The sequence below is a fragment of the Borostomias antarcticus genome (genome assembly GCF_949987555.1).
Source record: "Borostomias antarcticus genome assembly, chromosome: 6".
Lineage (NCBI taxonomy): Eukaryota > Metazoa > Chordata > Actinopteri > Stomiiformes > Stomiidae > Borostomias > Borostomias antarcticus.
In genome coordinates, this window is record NC_140239.1 from 2771683 (window position 1) to 2786186 (window position 14504).

General features: G+C 48.3%; 1 protein-coding gene across 1 annotated transcript in view; it reads left to right on the top strand.

The window, feature by feature from the left end:
* The window catches only part of LOC311310674 (transmembrane protein 132C), a gene marked incomplete at both ends in the record, with an annotated part of 153212 nt that overhangs the window by 61624 nt on the left and 77084 nt on the right, over positions 1-14504 (top strand). Inside the window, one exon of the mRNA XM_084440183.1 lies at positions 10421-10564. Coding sequence (XP_084296309.1) covers positions 10421-10564 — 144 coding nt within the window. The remainder of the gene's footprint in view (positions 1-10420; positions 10565-14504) is intronic.

A 14504-nucleotide genomic window follows, 5' to 3' on the forward strand; every position in this document is an offset into this window, starting at 1 on the left:
AATCACCTTTCATTCATAAAAACCATAGACATTTAAAAAAATAAAAAACATGTTTTTCCTCTTTTCTTTTTTTTTTCTAACCATCCCTCCGCGCCTCCCCTGAATTTCTTTGGGGCCCCCCAGGGGAGGCCCGCCTCACAGTTTGGGAATGCCTGAGCTATACAAACACACAATAGGCCTTGTTTATTAACGGGACGATTCTCCGTAGTGGACGTCCATCTTGTTCACATTCTCTCCACTTCTGGAGAGACCACCACATAATGGGCTCCGGTGGTCTCTCCTACAGAAGGCCCAGTTGTCTGTAAGTGATTTGACATCATCTGAAAAGTTTTGGCATCACATTAGTGGCTCAAGTTTGCTCCTAATCCCAGTTGGCCTGCGATGCGACCGGGTGGCGACAGAGTCACTCAGCTGAGCGAATGGAGAGGCGGACCTTAATAGGTGCAGCTTTAATTCTAATTGACACGACTGTGGGGCGTTAATGGATTTCTACCTGGCGGCCTTGAGAATTTTCGGCCATATTAACCGGTGCGGTTCAGGGTAATTGAAGTCTAGTCTCCATTTCTGTTCATTTGGGAGGTCAGTGACATGCAGAGGATGATGGTCTATTTGGCGTTTTTTTATCATTCAGCCGCGCTGAAGTGTTTTTCTCGCTTGTCGGCCGAGCTTTTATCTCCCCCCGTGACATTAGAGCACTCATCCGGCGCGGCGCGAGGGTTGGACTCGCTTGAACTTCCTGTTTGGTCGTTCCTTTGTGTTTCTGGCGAGCGTTTCCTCGTGCTCCGCACACCTGTGAGGCGGGCTGCTCTCCTTTCGTCGGCCATTTTGTAAAGGTCAGCGTATCCGGGATGAAGACGCGTCGGGGCCCCCTGGGCGGCTCATTGACACCGGAGCTGCGGTTGGGGAGACGGTTGAGCTCGGGGGGGGGGGCTCCGAGGGGCCCGTCTCTCTGGGGGGGGGGCTCTGAGGGGCCCGTCTCTCTGGGGGGGGGCTTCCGAGGGGCTCGTCTCTCTGGGGGGGGGCTCTGAGGGGCCCGTCTCTCTGGGGGGGGGGGGGGGGGGGGGGGCTCCTCATTGCTCATCAATGCTGGGTAATGGAGGACATAACAGCCCTCAACCCCATCTCTGTCGAGCTCAGACCCATACATAAGACTACCGTACGCATTCAACCTCTTCATATTTAATGTTCACATGCCGACGGAAAGAGTACGTTTGTAATTTTCGGAGCGTCCTCATGACAGATGTTTCTGAGCGGTGTGGCAGCTGATCCACCCGCGCCAGACTTTGTTACTCTCCTCCACCCCCCCCCCCCGCCAACCCCCCCCCCCAACACCACTATTCCTCCTATTTTGTCTGTCAGCTTCTAAACATGGTTTGCATTGATTCATTCTCTTCCCCCAATTAAAAACAATTTTGTGAGCATTAGAGTAAGCCTTGCCGGGAGCCTTGTACCACAGCAGGCTGTAAATTACCTCAGTGTGTGTGTGTGTGTGTGTGTGTGTGTGTGTGTGTGTGTGTGTGAGAGAGGAAGAGAGTCGGCATGCTTGCGTATACATACACCTTCATAATCTACGTGTGTGAGCGCGTGCGCGTGCGCGTGTGTGTGTGTGTATCTGAGATTCCCATCACGTGCGAGGCATTAGCTCCCGGTTCTCAGGCTAAATCCCCATGTTGTCGGAGCTGTGTCAGAAACCTCTGCCGCCACACAATGCTTATCTCCCAGCAGCCTCCCTGGCCCTGTGGGTGTGGAGGGGCGTAGGAGAGGGGTGTAGGAGAGGGGCGTAGGAGAGGGGTGAGATATTAAGGAGGAGAGGAAGCCTCTGGTGTAAATAACCCTGGGCTGCGATGACTGTCTCAAAGAGCCAGACACCAGACAGAATACCAAGTGTCCCCAAGGAAGGATCCTCGAGCGTCAACCTTCGACTTCCCCCCGCGCCTTGTCCCTTCGTCTCGGCGTTGTCTTTCTACCAGCTGTCAGTCAGAGACCCGGATCTGTCTCTGAATCTCCGCCAGCCTCCGAAGATCCCCGTCCTTCACATTCCAAACTGTGGCGTTAGCATCGCGCTAGCAGCTGACCAACAGTTCGAGAACATTTCACACGTGAGGAGCAGAGACCCTGCCTTCAACGGGGCTCCATTATCCAATTGTGTCCGAAACTATTTCCCATATTTACTCCAAAGTTTAAAAAAAAAGAAATATATTAAATTGAGTGCGTGAAAAAAAAAGGGAGAACAAGTGTGAGAGGGTATCTATCTCCTGCCGCAGGCGACGGCACAGAATTATCTCCTCGTCACAGCTTAGCGGAGGCCTGCTCGCCTGTCTCTGTTTGTCTGTCCGGGCGTCTGTCCTCGCGTCTGTGTGTCTTTGAGGAGGGCTGTTGTGCTGTAAGTGATAGGCATGTTTACCCGAGCGAGCACGTCGGCGGGCAGATTAACCCGTCGCTGGAATCGTCACGAATCCAGACTCCCCGGCAACCGGCACGCCGTTAGCTCCCCCCCCCCGCCCCCCCCGCCCCCCGTCGTCGCTAAATCAGATGTTCTCAGAGCCTCTGACACCTTTATGTCCCGAGACCAGGGATGATGCTGCACTAGACAGGATAAAGGAGCAGTTCAACTAATCCTCGATGGAAATCATGAGCCACACAAATCACAGACTTGACTGTCATCTGTGTCAATGATTTCCTCTTCCGGCAGAGGTTATATTAACGTACTGGGAGTGGTTGTGAGTTTGAACTGCTTTAATGCTTCATCCTACTCCTTTTCGAACAATGAAATCATGTACTTAAACATATTTGTTTGTTGTTTTTTATTATTATTTGTAGAAATAATCATGTTCGAAATTAAATGTAATTCATTCATTCATTCATTCATTCATTCATTCATTCATTCATTCATTCATAACTCTCGTTAATTTGAAAGAATTGTCCTCCCTTAATAAAAGAGGAATGCTGTACGAATGTATGTTTATCATATACATATATCGTATTGGTATTTTTAGCTGAGTTCATACTTCTGCTGCTGCTTCTCTCTGTGTTTTCCTGCTTTCTTTGTGTTATTCCTGTCGTCAAAATCCAATTAGAGGACCCATTTCTGAGAAAACATCACTCACGATATGGCGCTTATAGATTCCTGATATGGGCCATGCTGGTTCTCTCCGCGCACGCCGTGTTTACACAAAGGGTGGTGTAATTGCCAAACAACACCCCCCCCCCCCCACCCCCCTCTCTCCTTCCTCTTACACACGGGCACTCGGCAGAACAATGGAGGAGCCGTCTGTAATCTCTGCCGCAATGAAAAAGCAACGAACAAACATCTCCCCCCTTCACGCTAGGAAGACGTTGGCTCGTGTGCCGGTCGACAAAAACAGAGAAAGAGACAAGTTCAGTTTTTGTTTTTTGTCACATCGCATCCAGTCCACTCTGTTTACTGAGTCAGGCCATCGTTGGCACAGCTGCCATTCTCCCTGTCACTTGTTAAAATGATAAAATACATAAGTCTATATATTAGATGCAAATATTGACGCGGGCACAGGTGGGGAATTCTAAACGCTCTCTTTCATCCATGTTGACATTGCCATGAGAGACAGCGGATGAATAATTCATGGCGAGATTAAGAGTGCGAGCCGATAGACTGACTTGTCCGGGAAGATAGCGAGTTCCCATGGCTATCCTGAAATGATACTGAAGGGCTGTTGACAGCCCGTCTACTCCTCCTCGCTAGCTCACTCTGGGGTGTGTGTGGTGGTGTGTGTGGTGTGTGTGGTGGTGTGTGTGGTGGTGTGTGGTGGTGTGTGTGGTGGTGTGTGGTGGTGTGTGTGGTGGTGTGTGTGGTGGTGTGTGTGGTGTGTGTGTGGTGTGTGTGGTGTGTGTGGTGGCACTCCGACTCCCCTACATTCAGTGCATCATTTTCTACGAAATGCCTGATTTTTTTTGCCGCGCCCATTAGCATTTTATTATGACAAAACAAGGTTACGGTTAATATAAACAGTTTTTTTGTTCCCAGAAGGCAGTTATTTCGGTCTCTCGTAGCATCGCTGCTCCTCTCTTCCTGGTTGGTGAGGAGGAGCGGCTCGCCAGATTGATTGAACTAGCGATGGAGTGCACAGTCACGCTCCGTGACGGCGAGGACTCGTCCGCACGCCCTGAGACTTCACCAGGGGTCAGAGCAGAGAGGGCAGCTCCGTCACACCACAGGAGCAGGAGGATAAATGGCCCGGCGGATATAGGCACGCCCACAGACACGTGCGCACACACACACACACACGCACGCGCACACACACTTACACACCCACAGACATGCACACATACATGCGCACACACACACACACACACTCACTCACTCACTCACACACACACCCACAGACACGCATGCACACGCACACACACATGCGCACACACACACACACACACACACACACGAATATACCGTGGACATGCATAGACTCATGAATTGGGTCAGATCTCTACAAACAAGGACCCGTTAAAGTTTGCGTACCAACATCTCAGCGTCCGTCTACACACGGGGCGGTCATCTCAGCGTCCGTCTACACACGGGGAGGTCATCTCAGCGTCCGTCTACACACGGGGAGGTCATCTCAGCGTCCGTCTACACACGGGGCGGTCATCTCAGCGTCCGTCTACACACGGGGCGGTCATCTCAGCGTCCGTCTACACACGGGGCGGTCATCTTCATATTTCAGTCTCAGCATCACATCTGTCTCTTCTGGAGGGGGGCGATAAGTCGCCTGGTGTTTGTTCCAAAAGTCGTCCAAATTAATGGTTGTGTATTTGTGCATTGTGGGTAATCTGTGGGGTGCTGTTAAATCCAGGAAGACTAATTGTGTTCATGGCCTGATGCTGGAGTCGATTCAGTGGTGTGAGTATGTGTGTGTGTGTGTGTGTGTGTGTGTGTGTGTGTGTGTGTGTGAGTGTGTGTGTGTGTGTGTGTGTGTGTGTGTGAGTGTGTGTGTGTGTGTGTGTGTGTGTGTGTGTGAGTGTGAGTGTGTGTGTGAGTGTGAGTGTGAGTGTGTGTGTGTGTGTGAAAGTGTGTGTGTGTGTGTGAGTGTGTGTGTGTGTGAGTGTGTGTGCGTGTGAGTGTGAGTGAGTGTGTGTGCGTGCGTGCGTGTGTGTGTGAGTGTGTGCGTGTGTGCGTGTGTGTGTGTGTGTGTGTGTGAGTGAGTGTGTGGGCGTGTGGGCGGGCATTCTTAAAAGCCTAAAGGTCGTTGTCGGCGTAGTCACGGTCCACCGCCAGCATATGCCCGCGGCGGCCGCTTTGCCAGACGATTTACCAGCGCAGCTTCCAATAGCCACAAGCCACGAACTATCACAAACCACCGCGCCCCTGCTGCTCTCTCCTCCCTCCCTGCTGCTCTCTCCTCCCTCCCTGCTGCTCTCTCCTCCCTCCCCCGCACACTCTGTTCACGCCCCTTGCTGGGCTGACTCATCCCTCGCTCAGGGGGGTGAGGCCATTACAACGCGGCCTTGGACCGTGAAACGCAGCCCGGTGGGGGGTCCGGTACATCGTGGCCGGGAGGATGGGGGAGGGGGGGGGGAGGCGGTAAAACGTGGCCCCCCGCTTACAGGGGGGTGTCGGCCCTGAACCTTCCTGACCCCCCCTCTCTCTCCCAGCCAGGCTCGAGGAGGGGAGGGCAGAGGCAGCGGAGCCCAGGCTTCCTCGCTCAACTTCCACCATATTGGATTTCCTCCGGTTTCCCCCCCATCGAGGGACATTTTATCTGTTCCTGGTGACGTCATCATAATTTATTGCGGGCGCTGCCGGCGGGTTTGAGCGTGGGGTCGGCGGACATGTTCTGTGGGCAGAGCGGAGAGATCAGTGGCTGGTGGTGGGCGGAGTTGATGTCATTCGTCTTGTCCCCTGTGTGGTGCATCATGGGATGTAATGGCGTTGGTATTGAGCGTGAACCGCACCGGCTTCTCTGACTGTTTCAGGACTAGTTACCACTAGGGATGGGAATTGATAAGGTTTTATCGATATCGATTCCATTATCAATTCTGCTTATTGATCCGATTCTTTATGGATTCCTGATAATTTGTCGGTTGAAAAAAGAGTAGGCCTACTGTACATACCGGTTGGTTTATTAGTGTTAACCTACTTTTATGTCTTAATCTCTGATCAGAACATAATACTGTACAACTCTGATAAGAACATATTACAGTGTCCCTTTAAAAGTCCACTAACAGAGATATGAGTGTGGATAGACAGGAGATTTAGGGCAACGTTATGCTTGGATGTTGTTAGAAAGTGGTTCAGCATCTCTAGATGTGAGGACACATTTAACTAGCGTCTTGTGCTACTGGGCCCAGCAGTTGTAACATTATAGCTACACCATCTCAAAGAGCAACCTACATTCTAGCCAAAACATACTTTAGGCTATTCAAAGAGCGTTGTTCTTACACTCAGATAATCAATGAATGCAATTAGCTATTGATCCCACAACGGCAATCAAAGTCTGAGACCGCTTGGTTAACTTTAAACAGTAGGCTAAAGTGATATGACCCTGCTATTGAATCACATTCTACTCCTACAGTAACACAGAAGTGAGGTGGCGGACATTTTGAAATCTAGAGTGGATCATACCATTGATAACAAATCTATGGATCATACCATTTATAACAAATCTTCCCTTGTTGCCTAAACTATCAATTCTCATGCTAGGATATTTTACATTCACACAGATTTTAGCTATAATTTGAGATGTTACTTTGTAATTGAATACCTTTATCTGTGTGGAGGGTAAAATAAAGTTTAATTATTAATATAAATCCTCAAATTGACAACAATGTGCAATGGTTTTTGTATAGGCTACACAATTAAACTAGGAAGCTACCCGGCTCGCACACTGTCTGATTGAGTGAATTTACATGTGTGAATAATCCCTTAAAATCAAATTGTAAAATGGAGAAATGGAAAGAATCTTTCCATGCAGAGGGAGTAGTTGCTACCGGACGAGAGTTGGAGAAGTTTCCCAGATAGCAAGCCGATCTGGGTCGTATACAGGCCAGATCTGGCCCTTGTGGTTTAGTTCCGGCCCATATATGGCCCAGATCCGCTTGCTATCTGGGTTCTCGCCTTGGCTGTATTTCGTATCTCCGTACCATAAACTACAGGGGCGAGGTCAGAATATGCAGATAGGGATGGGAAGCTGCTAGCTTTCTTTAGTGTTGTCATCAGTTATTTATAGTGGTATATAGCAATTTGATGCTCTCTCTGCTCATTTCACTGCTTTTAACTGTACTGTTTTTCATGTCTATCTCATATTCATGACATTCAGTCTGGCTTAAAGCTCAGGAGGTCTTTTCAGACACTGTTGAGAGTTGAGGTGTGCCGAAATAAACTCACCTCATGACTAGGTGTGTGAGTGACACCTTACCGCAGCTCTGTGAGAGTTACTCTCCACTTCTCTCGTTATTCAGGTTCTGAATTTGAGAGTGATATTGATATCCCCATAACTTTGACGATGCCAGAAGTTAAGAAAGTCTGTCGTTAAAAAAACAACTAAAAAAACATGGTTTGAACCATTGTATTCTCAGTGGGTGTTTCAGTCCTGGAGTTCCAGCCAGTTGAGCTCAGAAACCCCACAGAGCTGTCAGAGGTCCATCAACTTCCGGATTCATGGCACTGACCGTTAGTCAATAGAGTAAATGTACTCTTAGTATTCAGGAGGATTGGACATGGCTGGACTGGGCTGGGAGGGGAAGGACTGCAAACCCTGAAAACCTCTTGTTCTTCAGAGAGATACACAGAGAGATCTAGCCTGTTGTATGTTCTCACACTTTTCAATAGTTCATTGACTACCAACTTTAATTGCCATTACTGTTTTTGTACATCACAGCCAGACGAAGGCAGTCCTATCTTTTCCATGTTAAAACTGATTGCTATGGAGGGCTGGTTATAAAGTCTACTATGTGCTATTTTCGTATGTATTCATTTTAAATTAATTATTTTCCCACACAGGAGATCTGGGTTATTTCCAGTGTGTGGCACTGCGTTCCGGTTACCATATGGCAGCCAGAGTTGATTGCTGCCACTTAAGACAATGCTTGCGAGAGAACTCCAGCTTGTCTCAAGCTGAGGATACACTACAAGACGCCTCCCAGCCCAGATAGCAAGCGGATCTGGGCCATATACAGGCCAGATCTGGCCCTTGTGGCTTAGTTCCGGCCCATATATGGCCCAGATCCGGTGGAGATGGGAGAACCTTCCAGAAAGACAGCCATCTCTGCAGCACACCACCAATCAGGCCTTTATGGTAGAGTGGCCAGACAGAAGACTCTCTTCAGTAAAAACCACATGACAGCCTGCATGGAGTTTGCCAAAACGCACCTAAAGGACTCTCTGACCATGAGAAACAAGATTCTCTGGTCTGATGAAACCAAGATTGAACTTTTTGGCCTGAATGTCAAGCGTCACGTCTGGAGGAAACCAGGCACCGCTCATCACCGGGCTAATACCATCCCTACGGTGAGGCATGATGGTGGCAGCATCATGATGTGGGGATGTTTTTCAGCGGCAGGAACTGGGAGACTAGTCAGGATCAAGGGAACGATGAACGGAGCAAAGTACAGAGAGATCCTAGATGAAAACCTGCTCCAGAGCGCTCAGGACCTCAGACTGGGGTGAAGGTTTGAAAATAGCTGTGTAGTGACACTTCCCATCTAACCTGACAGGGCTTTAGAGGATCTGCAGAGAAGAATCACCCCAAATCCCCCAAGTGTGCCAAGCTTGTAGCGTCATATCCCAGGAGATGTGAGGCTGTAATCGCTGCTAAAGGTGCCTCAACAAAGTATTGAGTGTAGGGTGTGAATACCTATGTACGTGTGCAACATGCAAACATTTCCCCCCCCAAAAAAGCTTTTCACTTTGTCATTATGGGATATTGTGTGTAGATTGATGAGGAAAAAGTGATTGTGAAGGGGTGTGAGTACTTTCTGGATGCACTGTAGGTCCCACCCCCTGGCAGCCTGGCAGAATTTCAAACAAAATGGCCGCCCCTGAAACACCCCCGGTGGGCTATGAATCCATTTGGAGGACGGAACGAAACCTGACCGCATTCGGAACACCACACAGCTGGAGCTGGACTCTGGAATTGAGTCTTAAAAACCCTTCTTTTGTATGTCTGGTTGTTGTGGTGCTAGGGGGGTAATGCTAGAATGCTAGCTCTGTAAAGGGGGTCTGATTTGAAATGAGCCGTGGCCTCATCTGGGCTCTGTGAATGGTAGGGATGGAAGGAGAGTGGTGCTTGGAGTATGTGTGAGGTAGGGGTCCGGATGGAAGGGCGAAATAAAAAAGCTGATTGCTACTGTACCCTAGACTGCACCATACTGATCGTCCATTCACAGCATACAGAAAGGCAATCTATTCAATTTAACCATTTTTTCCCCCAATTCATTCATGTGCAATGAATAGACTAATAACTAATCATGATGGACATTTCATGTTGTAGTTTATCCCCATGGACATTATCCTCTTTTGTAGTCTATCGAGTCAAAGACATTGGGGCTGTAAATGGACAGTTTAAGTCACCTTTCATCAAGAACACCTTTCATCAAAGCCTTATTTGTGCTTTAGCCTGAGAGAGTGAATGTACTTGATCACTGTAACCATTGAGAGAGATGTGAGACAGAGGGGTCTTGGAGTAATGTAGGTGACTATATGCTATACTACAGTATACTAGCATACTATACTACACTAGCTATACTATATCCGATGCACTCCTGGGTCCGATGCATTCATGCAGTTCCAAGAAAAATAACATTGTGTCCATATGCCGTTTGACTGTATGCTAATCGATACATTTATGATCTTCCGTATGACTTTTTAACTGTAGTTGAGACAATGTTACGCTCTAGGTTATGGTTGTTTGTCACAGTAAAGATTTTTTTATGGACAACGTTTTCATTCTAGTCAGAAAGCAGCTGTTTTGGAAGAGAAACAGCTTTTCCTCCGTCACATCACACCCCCCTGTAAGGATGTGCTTCTGCTACTGTTAAGTGGCTTTTTGAAAAAGTGTTTTGATTAAAAAAAGAAGAACCAGCTGAGACACCTCGGAAGAAAAGGGGGATTTGTAGTGAGCCATCTGATCCCATATTTAATTGTCTTTTTGAACTCAGCTGGTCCAGTTGGATCAGCTGAAGGTATTGAACGATTCAGTGAATTAAGGATCTTTTTTTTTGTAAAAGGTCACAATGCTCCTTCATGCATTGTTCTAACCATGTGTGTGTGTGTGTGTGTGTGTGCGTGCGCGTGTGTGTGCGTGTGTGTGTGCGTGCGTGTGCGTGCGTGTGTGCGTGTGTGCGTGCGTGTGTGCATGCGTGCGTGTGCGTGCGTGCCTGTGTGTGTGCGTGCGTGCCTGTGTGTGTGCGTGTGTGTGTGTGTGTGTGTGTGTGTGTGCTGCTCCTCCAGGGTGACGCTGAAAGAGGGCATGACGTTCCTGGGCGCCCGGCCCAGTAACCCCACCCAGTGGATGGTGAGCCAGGACGCCCGGAGAGAGGGTCACAAGGTCGTCACCCTGCGCTGCCGGAGGAAGGAGGCCAGCTACGGCCAGAGGTCAGCAGCACTGTCCCCCATCCACTGACCACTGCTCTGACCACTGTCCCCCATCCACTGACCACTGCTCTGACCACTGTCCCCCATCCACTGACCACTGCTCTGACCACTGTCCCCCATCCACTGACCACTGCTCTGACCACTGTCACAGTCTTTTCACTGACACACTCTTTCCACTGACACACTCTTTCCACTGACACACTCTTTTCACTGACACACTCTTTCCACTGACACACTCTTTCCACTGACACACTCTTTCCACTGACACACTCTTTCCACTGACACACTCTTTCCACTGACACACTATTTTCACTGACACTCTTTTCACTGACACTCTTTTCACTGACACACACTTTTCACTGACACACACCTTTCACTGCCACACTCAGAACATAGCACATGTTCATATGGGACCAGCTCAGCCCTGAGACTGGGAGGTTGTGAGTTCGATCCCCGGCCGAGTCACACCAAGGACTATAAAAATGGTACCTGATGCCTCCCTGCTTGGCCCTCAGCATCAAGGGTTGGATTGGGGGTGAGTCCCTGTGACATACTAGCGTCATGTCCAGGGGGTGGACTTGTACATTAAGCTGCCTCACGCTACAGAACCAGGAGAACCCTATGGGCCACTAGGCCCGAGAAACACTGGTTCTCAAAAGGATTACTTACATGTTCATACAAGCATATGTAGCACAGTGCTTTACAGAATAACAAAAGATAAATAAAAACATGGTTCATAGTAAATGGTACACACAACAAGAAAACAAAGCAAGATGGATAATATATGAAAAAGGAGTATAGGAAGTGATGTCATCACTGATGGACTGAACATAGGGCACCGACGCACCCAGTCCTGATGTTTTGAGATTTCCTAGGCGCTGGAGTTATTGGCGCAGCTTCACCTCTTTTTGTAACATTTGTATGACTGATGGACTCACACTGTATACAGAGCTGTCATGGGCGCACGCCGTCGACTACTGGTTGTTACTTCCTGTGTTGCTCAGTTCCACAGTGTTAACTTGGGGAGGATTTCCTGTTGTCATGACGAGGGAGCGGTTTTAACAGCCAGCCCAGCTTCTGTTCTCTCCTCATTAGCATATTCATTTCCCCCTCTGGAACAGCCTTCAGCTTGTTTTGGTAATTTACTATCTGTATTAGCATCCTTAAATTAATCTGGCCAATAGGAAAGTGATTCCCCAGATGTTGAAAAGGTTAATTAAGTTCAGATTTGAGCCCTTTGCGTGTTCTAATGGTTTCTCTTCATGGATCAGGAAGTTGTGATAATAAATCTAACTTTCTAGTGACAGGTGACTTTCTAGTGCAATTTTACGGATTAGCGCCAGATTAGGTTTTGGAATGTGTTTCCTACTGGGTCCGTGCGCTTCACTCCTCCAAACTTGCTTTAAAGGAAGTTCTGGAAAAAAGGAACATTGAAATCAAAGTTCGCCCCGTGGTTGTTTGAGCACAGCCTTGTAGTCCATGTACAGTCATTCTGTTATGTGATTAGTCATTCGAGGAATAGCCAAATGCTCCAAAAAGCACACATTTACTGTATATGATTACTCCATTATTTTTGTTAAATTACAGCTTCTTTACAGCACTAAGAATAGTGGGTCGATTGTAGAACTACGCTCATTTTGACTGAACGATAATGCTTGAAAGTCAAAATAATAGGTACTGTACTAAGACTGTATGCTCGAGATGGGAGTCATATAGCCACTTATACTCCAACAACATGTGAAATGTATACACCATTACTAAATGCAAGAGAGATATTGTTTCCTATCAAATCAATCAATTTAATGTTCATACATTTTATTTTCACCCACCTGAGTTTTTCTGTTGCCCCGTTCCTGAGCAAAAGTCCAAAAATGAATGGGGGTGAATGGGCAACCAAGTGTGGGTGTCTGCCTGAGGTCGGAGCAAGCAGGGGGTGGTTCGGAGCCCCCCCGGGCCCTCCCCCCACACCCCCCAGTCCAAGCCCTGAGTCTCTAGCCCCCCCCCCACATGGGGAGCGGACTTCTCTCAAAGTTTTTTGGGGCTCTGTGCATGTGTGGGAGCGTCCATTAGGCCAAGAGCTTTATGCCAGTCCAAACCCTGTGTCTCTGTGACCTTCCCACGTTGAGATATGGCCACTTTAATCCACCCCATCCACGATGAATGGGGGGAATTTTTTGTCCAAAAAATGAATGGAGGTGAATGGGTGACTGTGTTTGGGCGGCTCTGTAGCGCCCCCCGCAGGTTGCAGTCGGCAGGGGGTGGTTGAATGCACTCCGGGCTCTCCTCCCGCACACCCCAGTCCAAACCCCATGTCTCCATCAGTCCCCACACAGGAAGCTGGCTTCGCTCAAATCTTTCTTTTAATTTATGGATCTACCCCTTAACTTGGATCCGCTCCAAAATGTAATGGGTTCTTCCTTGGCCCGTGCTACGTCCCACCACCGAGTTTCATGAAAATCGTTCTGGTAGATTTAATTGAGTGTAATCCTGCTTACTAACACAATCACTCACAGAATCATTCACAGAACCGCTCACAGAATCATTCACAGAACCGCTCACAGAACCGCTAACAGAATCGCTCACAGAACCACTCACAGAACCGCTCACAGAACCGCTCACAGAACCGCTCACAGAACCGCTCACAGTATCACTCACGCAACACGAGCTGGGCGGAGGGAACAACTACAGTAGGGCTGGGTATCGATAAGAATTTCAAGAATCGATTCGATTCCGATTCACAAGGTTCAGAATCGATTATCACGATTCAATTTGATTTGATTCGATTCGATTCAATATCGATTCGGTTAGTGTTACTAAAAACTTTTTTAGCTGTAACTTTAATTACATGACTGCCAAGTTATGCAACACATCAATACTAGGGCTGGGTATCGATACTGATTTCCAAAAATGAATGAATGAATGAATCATTGAATGAATGAATGAACTATTCATTCCTTCATTTATTCATTAAATAAAAGATCTTTGGGATTCATGAATCGATTCTGAATCACTTGATTCAGAGTCGATTCATACATTTTTTTTAAAACCCAGCCCTAGTAACAACAGTCAGCAGCCTCTGTCGGTCACTCAACTCCACCCCTCCTCTCCAATCACCCCCCCCCCCCCCCCCCCCGCCCTGTCTCAACACCACAGACTCAATCGCACACAAGTACGTAGTTAAATCAGTTTTTATTGATTTAAGTGAGGGAGTGGGAGACGAGAGCGAGCATGTTTAGTCTAATCCCTCTCTGCAGGGCTGTGTTCGATGGACTGCTCCCTAATCCCCCCAGCTGTCTAAGTCACTTCAGGGAGAGGCCCTGAGATGCCCAACCCAGGCTAGAGACAATGATCTATCTTTTTTCTATTGTCTCCCCCCCCCCCCCCCTCCCCACACTCTCTTTTTTCACTGAGGCTCCTCTGGAGGGGATTAGAGCTTTGCCATCTCATCCGTTGAGCTGTCATCCTCCACTGTAATGTTTCACCTCCTCCCCCCCCTCCCTTCTCTCTCATCCTCTATAGGGGGATGAGTTGTTGGGAGAATAGAATATGGTGGGTATATCTGGCCCAGCTCCTGTGGGCTTCTTCATTTCTCCTTCTACCAGGGGAAACTTCCTGTGTTATTACCTGCGTACAGAACTGACCTCTGACCTGCGCTGACCTCTGACCTCTGACCTGCGCTTTATGATGCCAGCTACAGTATATAAGAGAGAGAGAGAGAGAGAGAGAGAGAGAGAGAGAGAAAGAGAGATAGAGAGAGAGAGAGAGAGAGAGAGAGCGCGTTTTGGGGTCAGCGCCATTTCAGTCCAGTCAGTGTACGCGTGGATGTACAGTAGTGTTTATTAATGGCTTGATAATCGCTCACGTCTGACGAGGCGGTTTTTCTTAAATGTATTCAATCGAAGATCTCCGCCTTCCGAAAGTCTGGAGATTTCTACGTTGA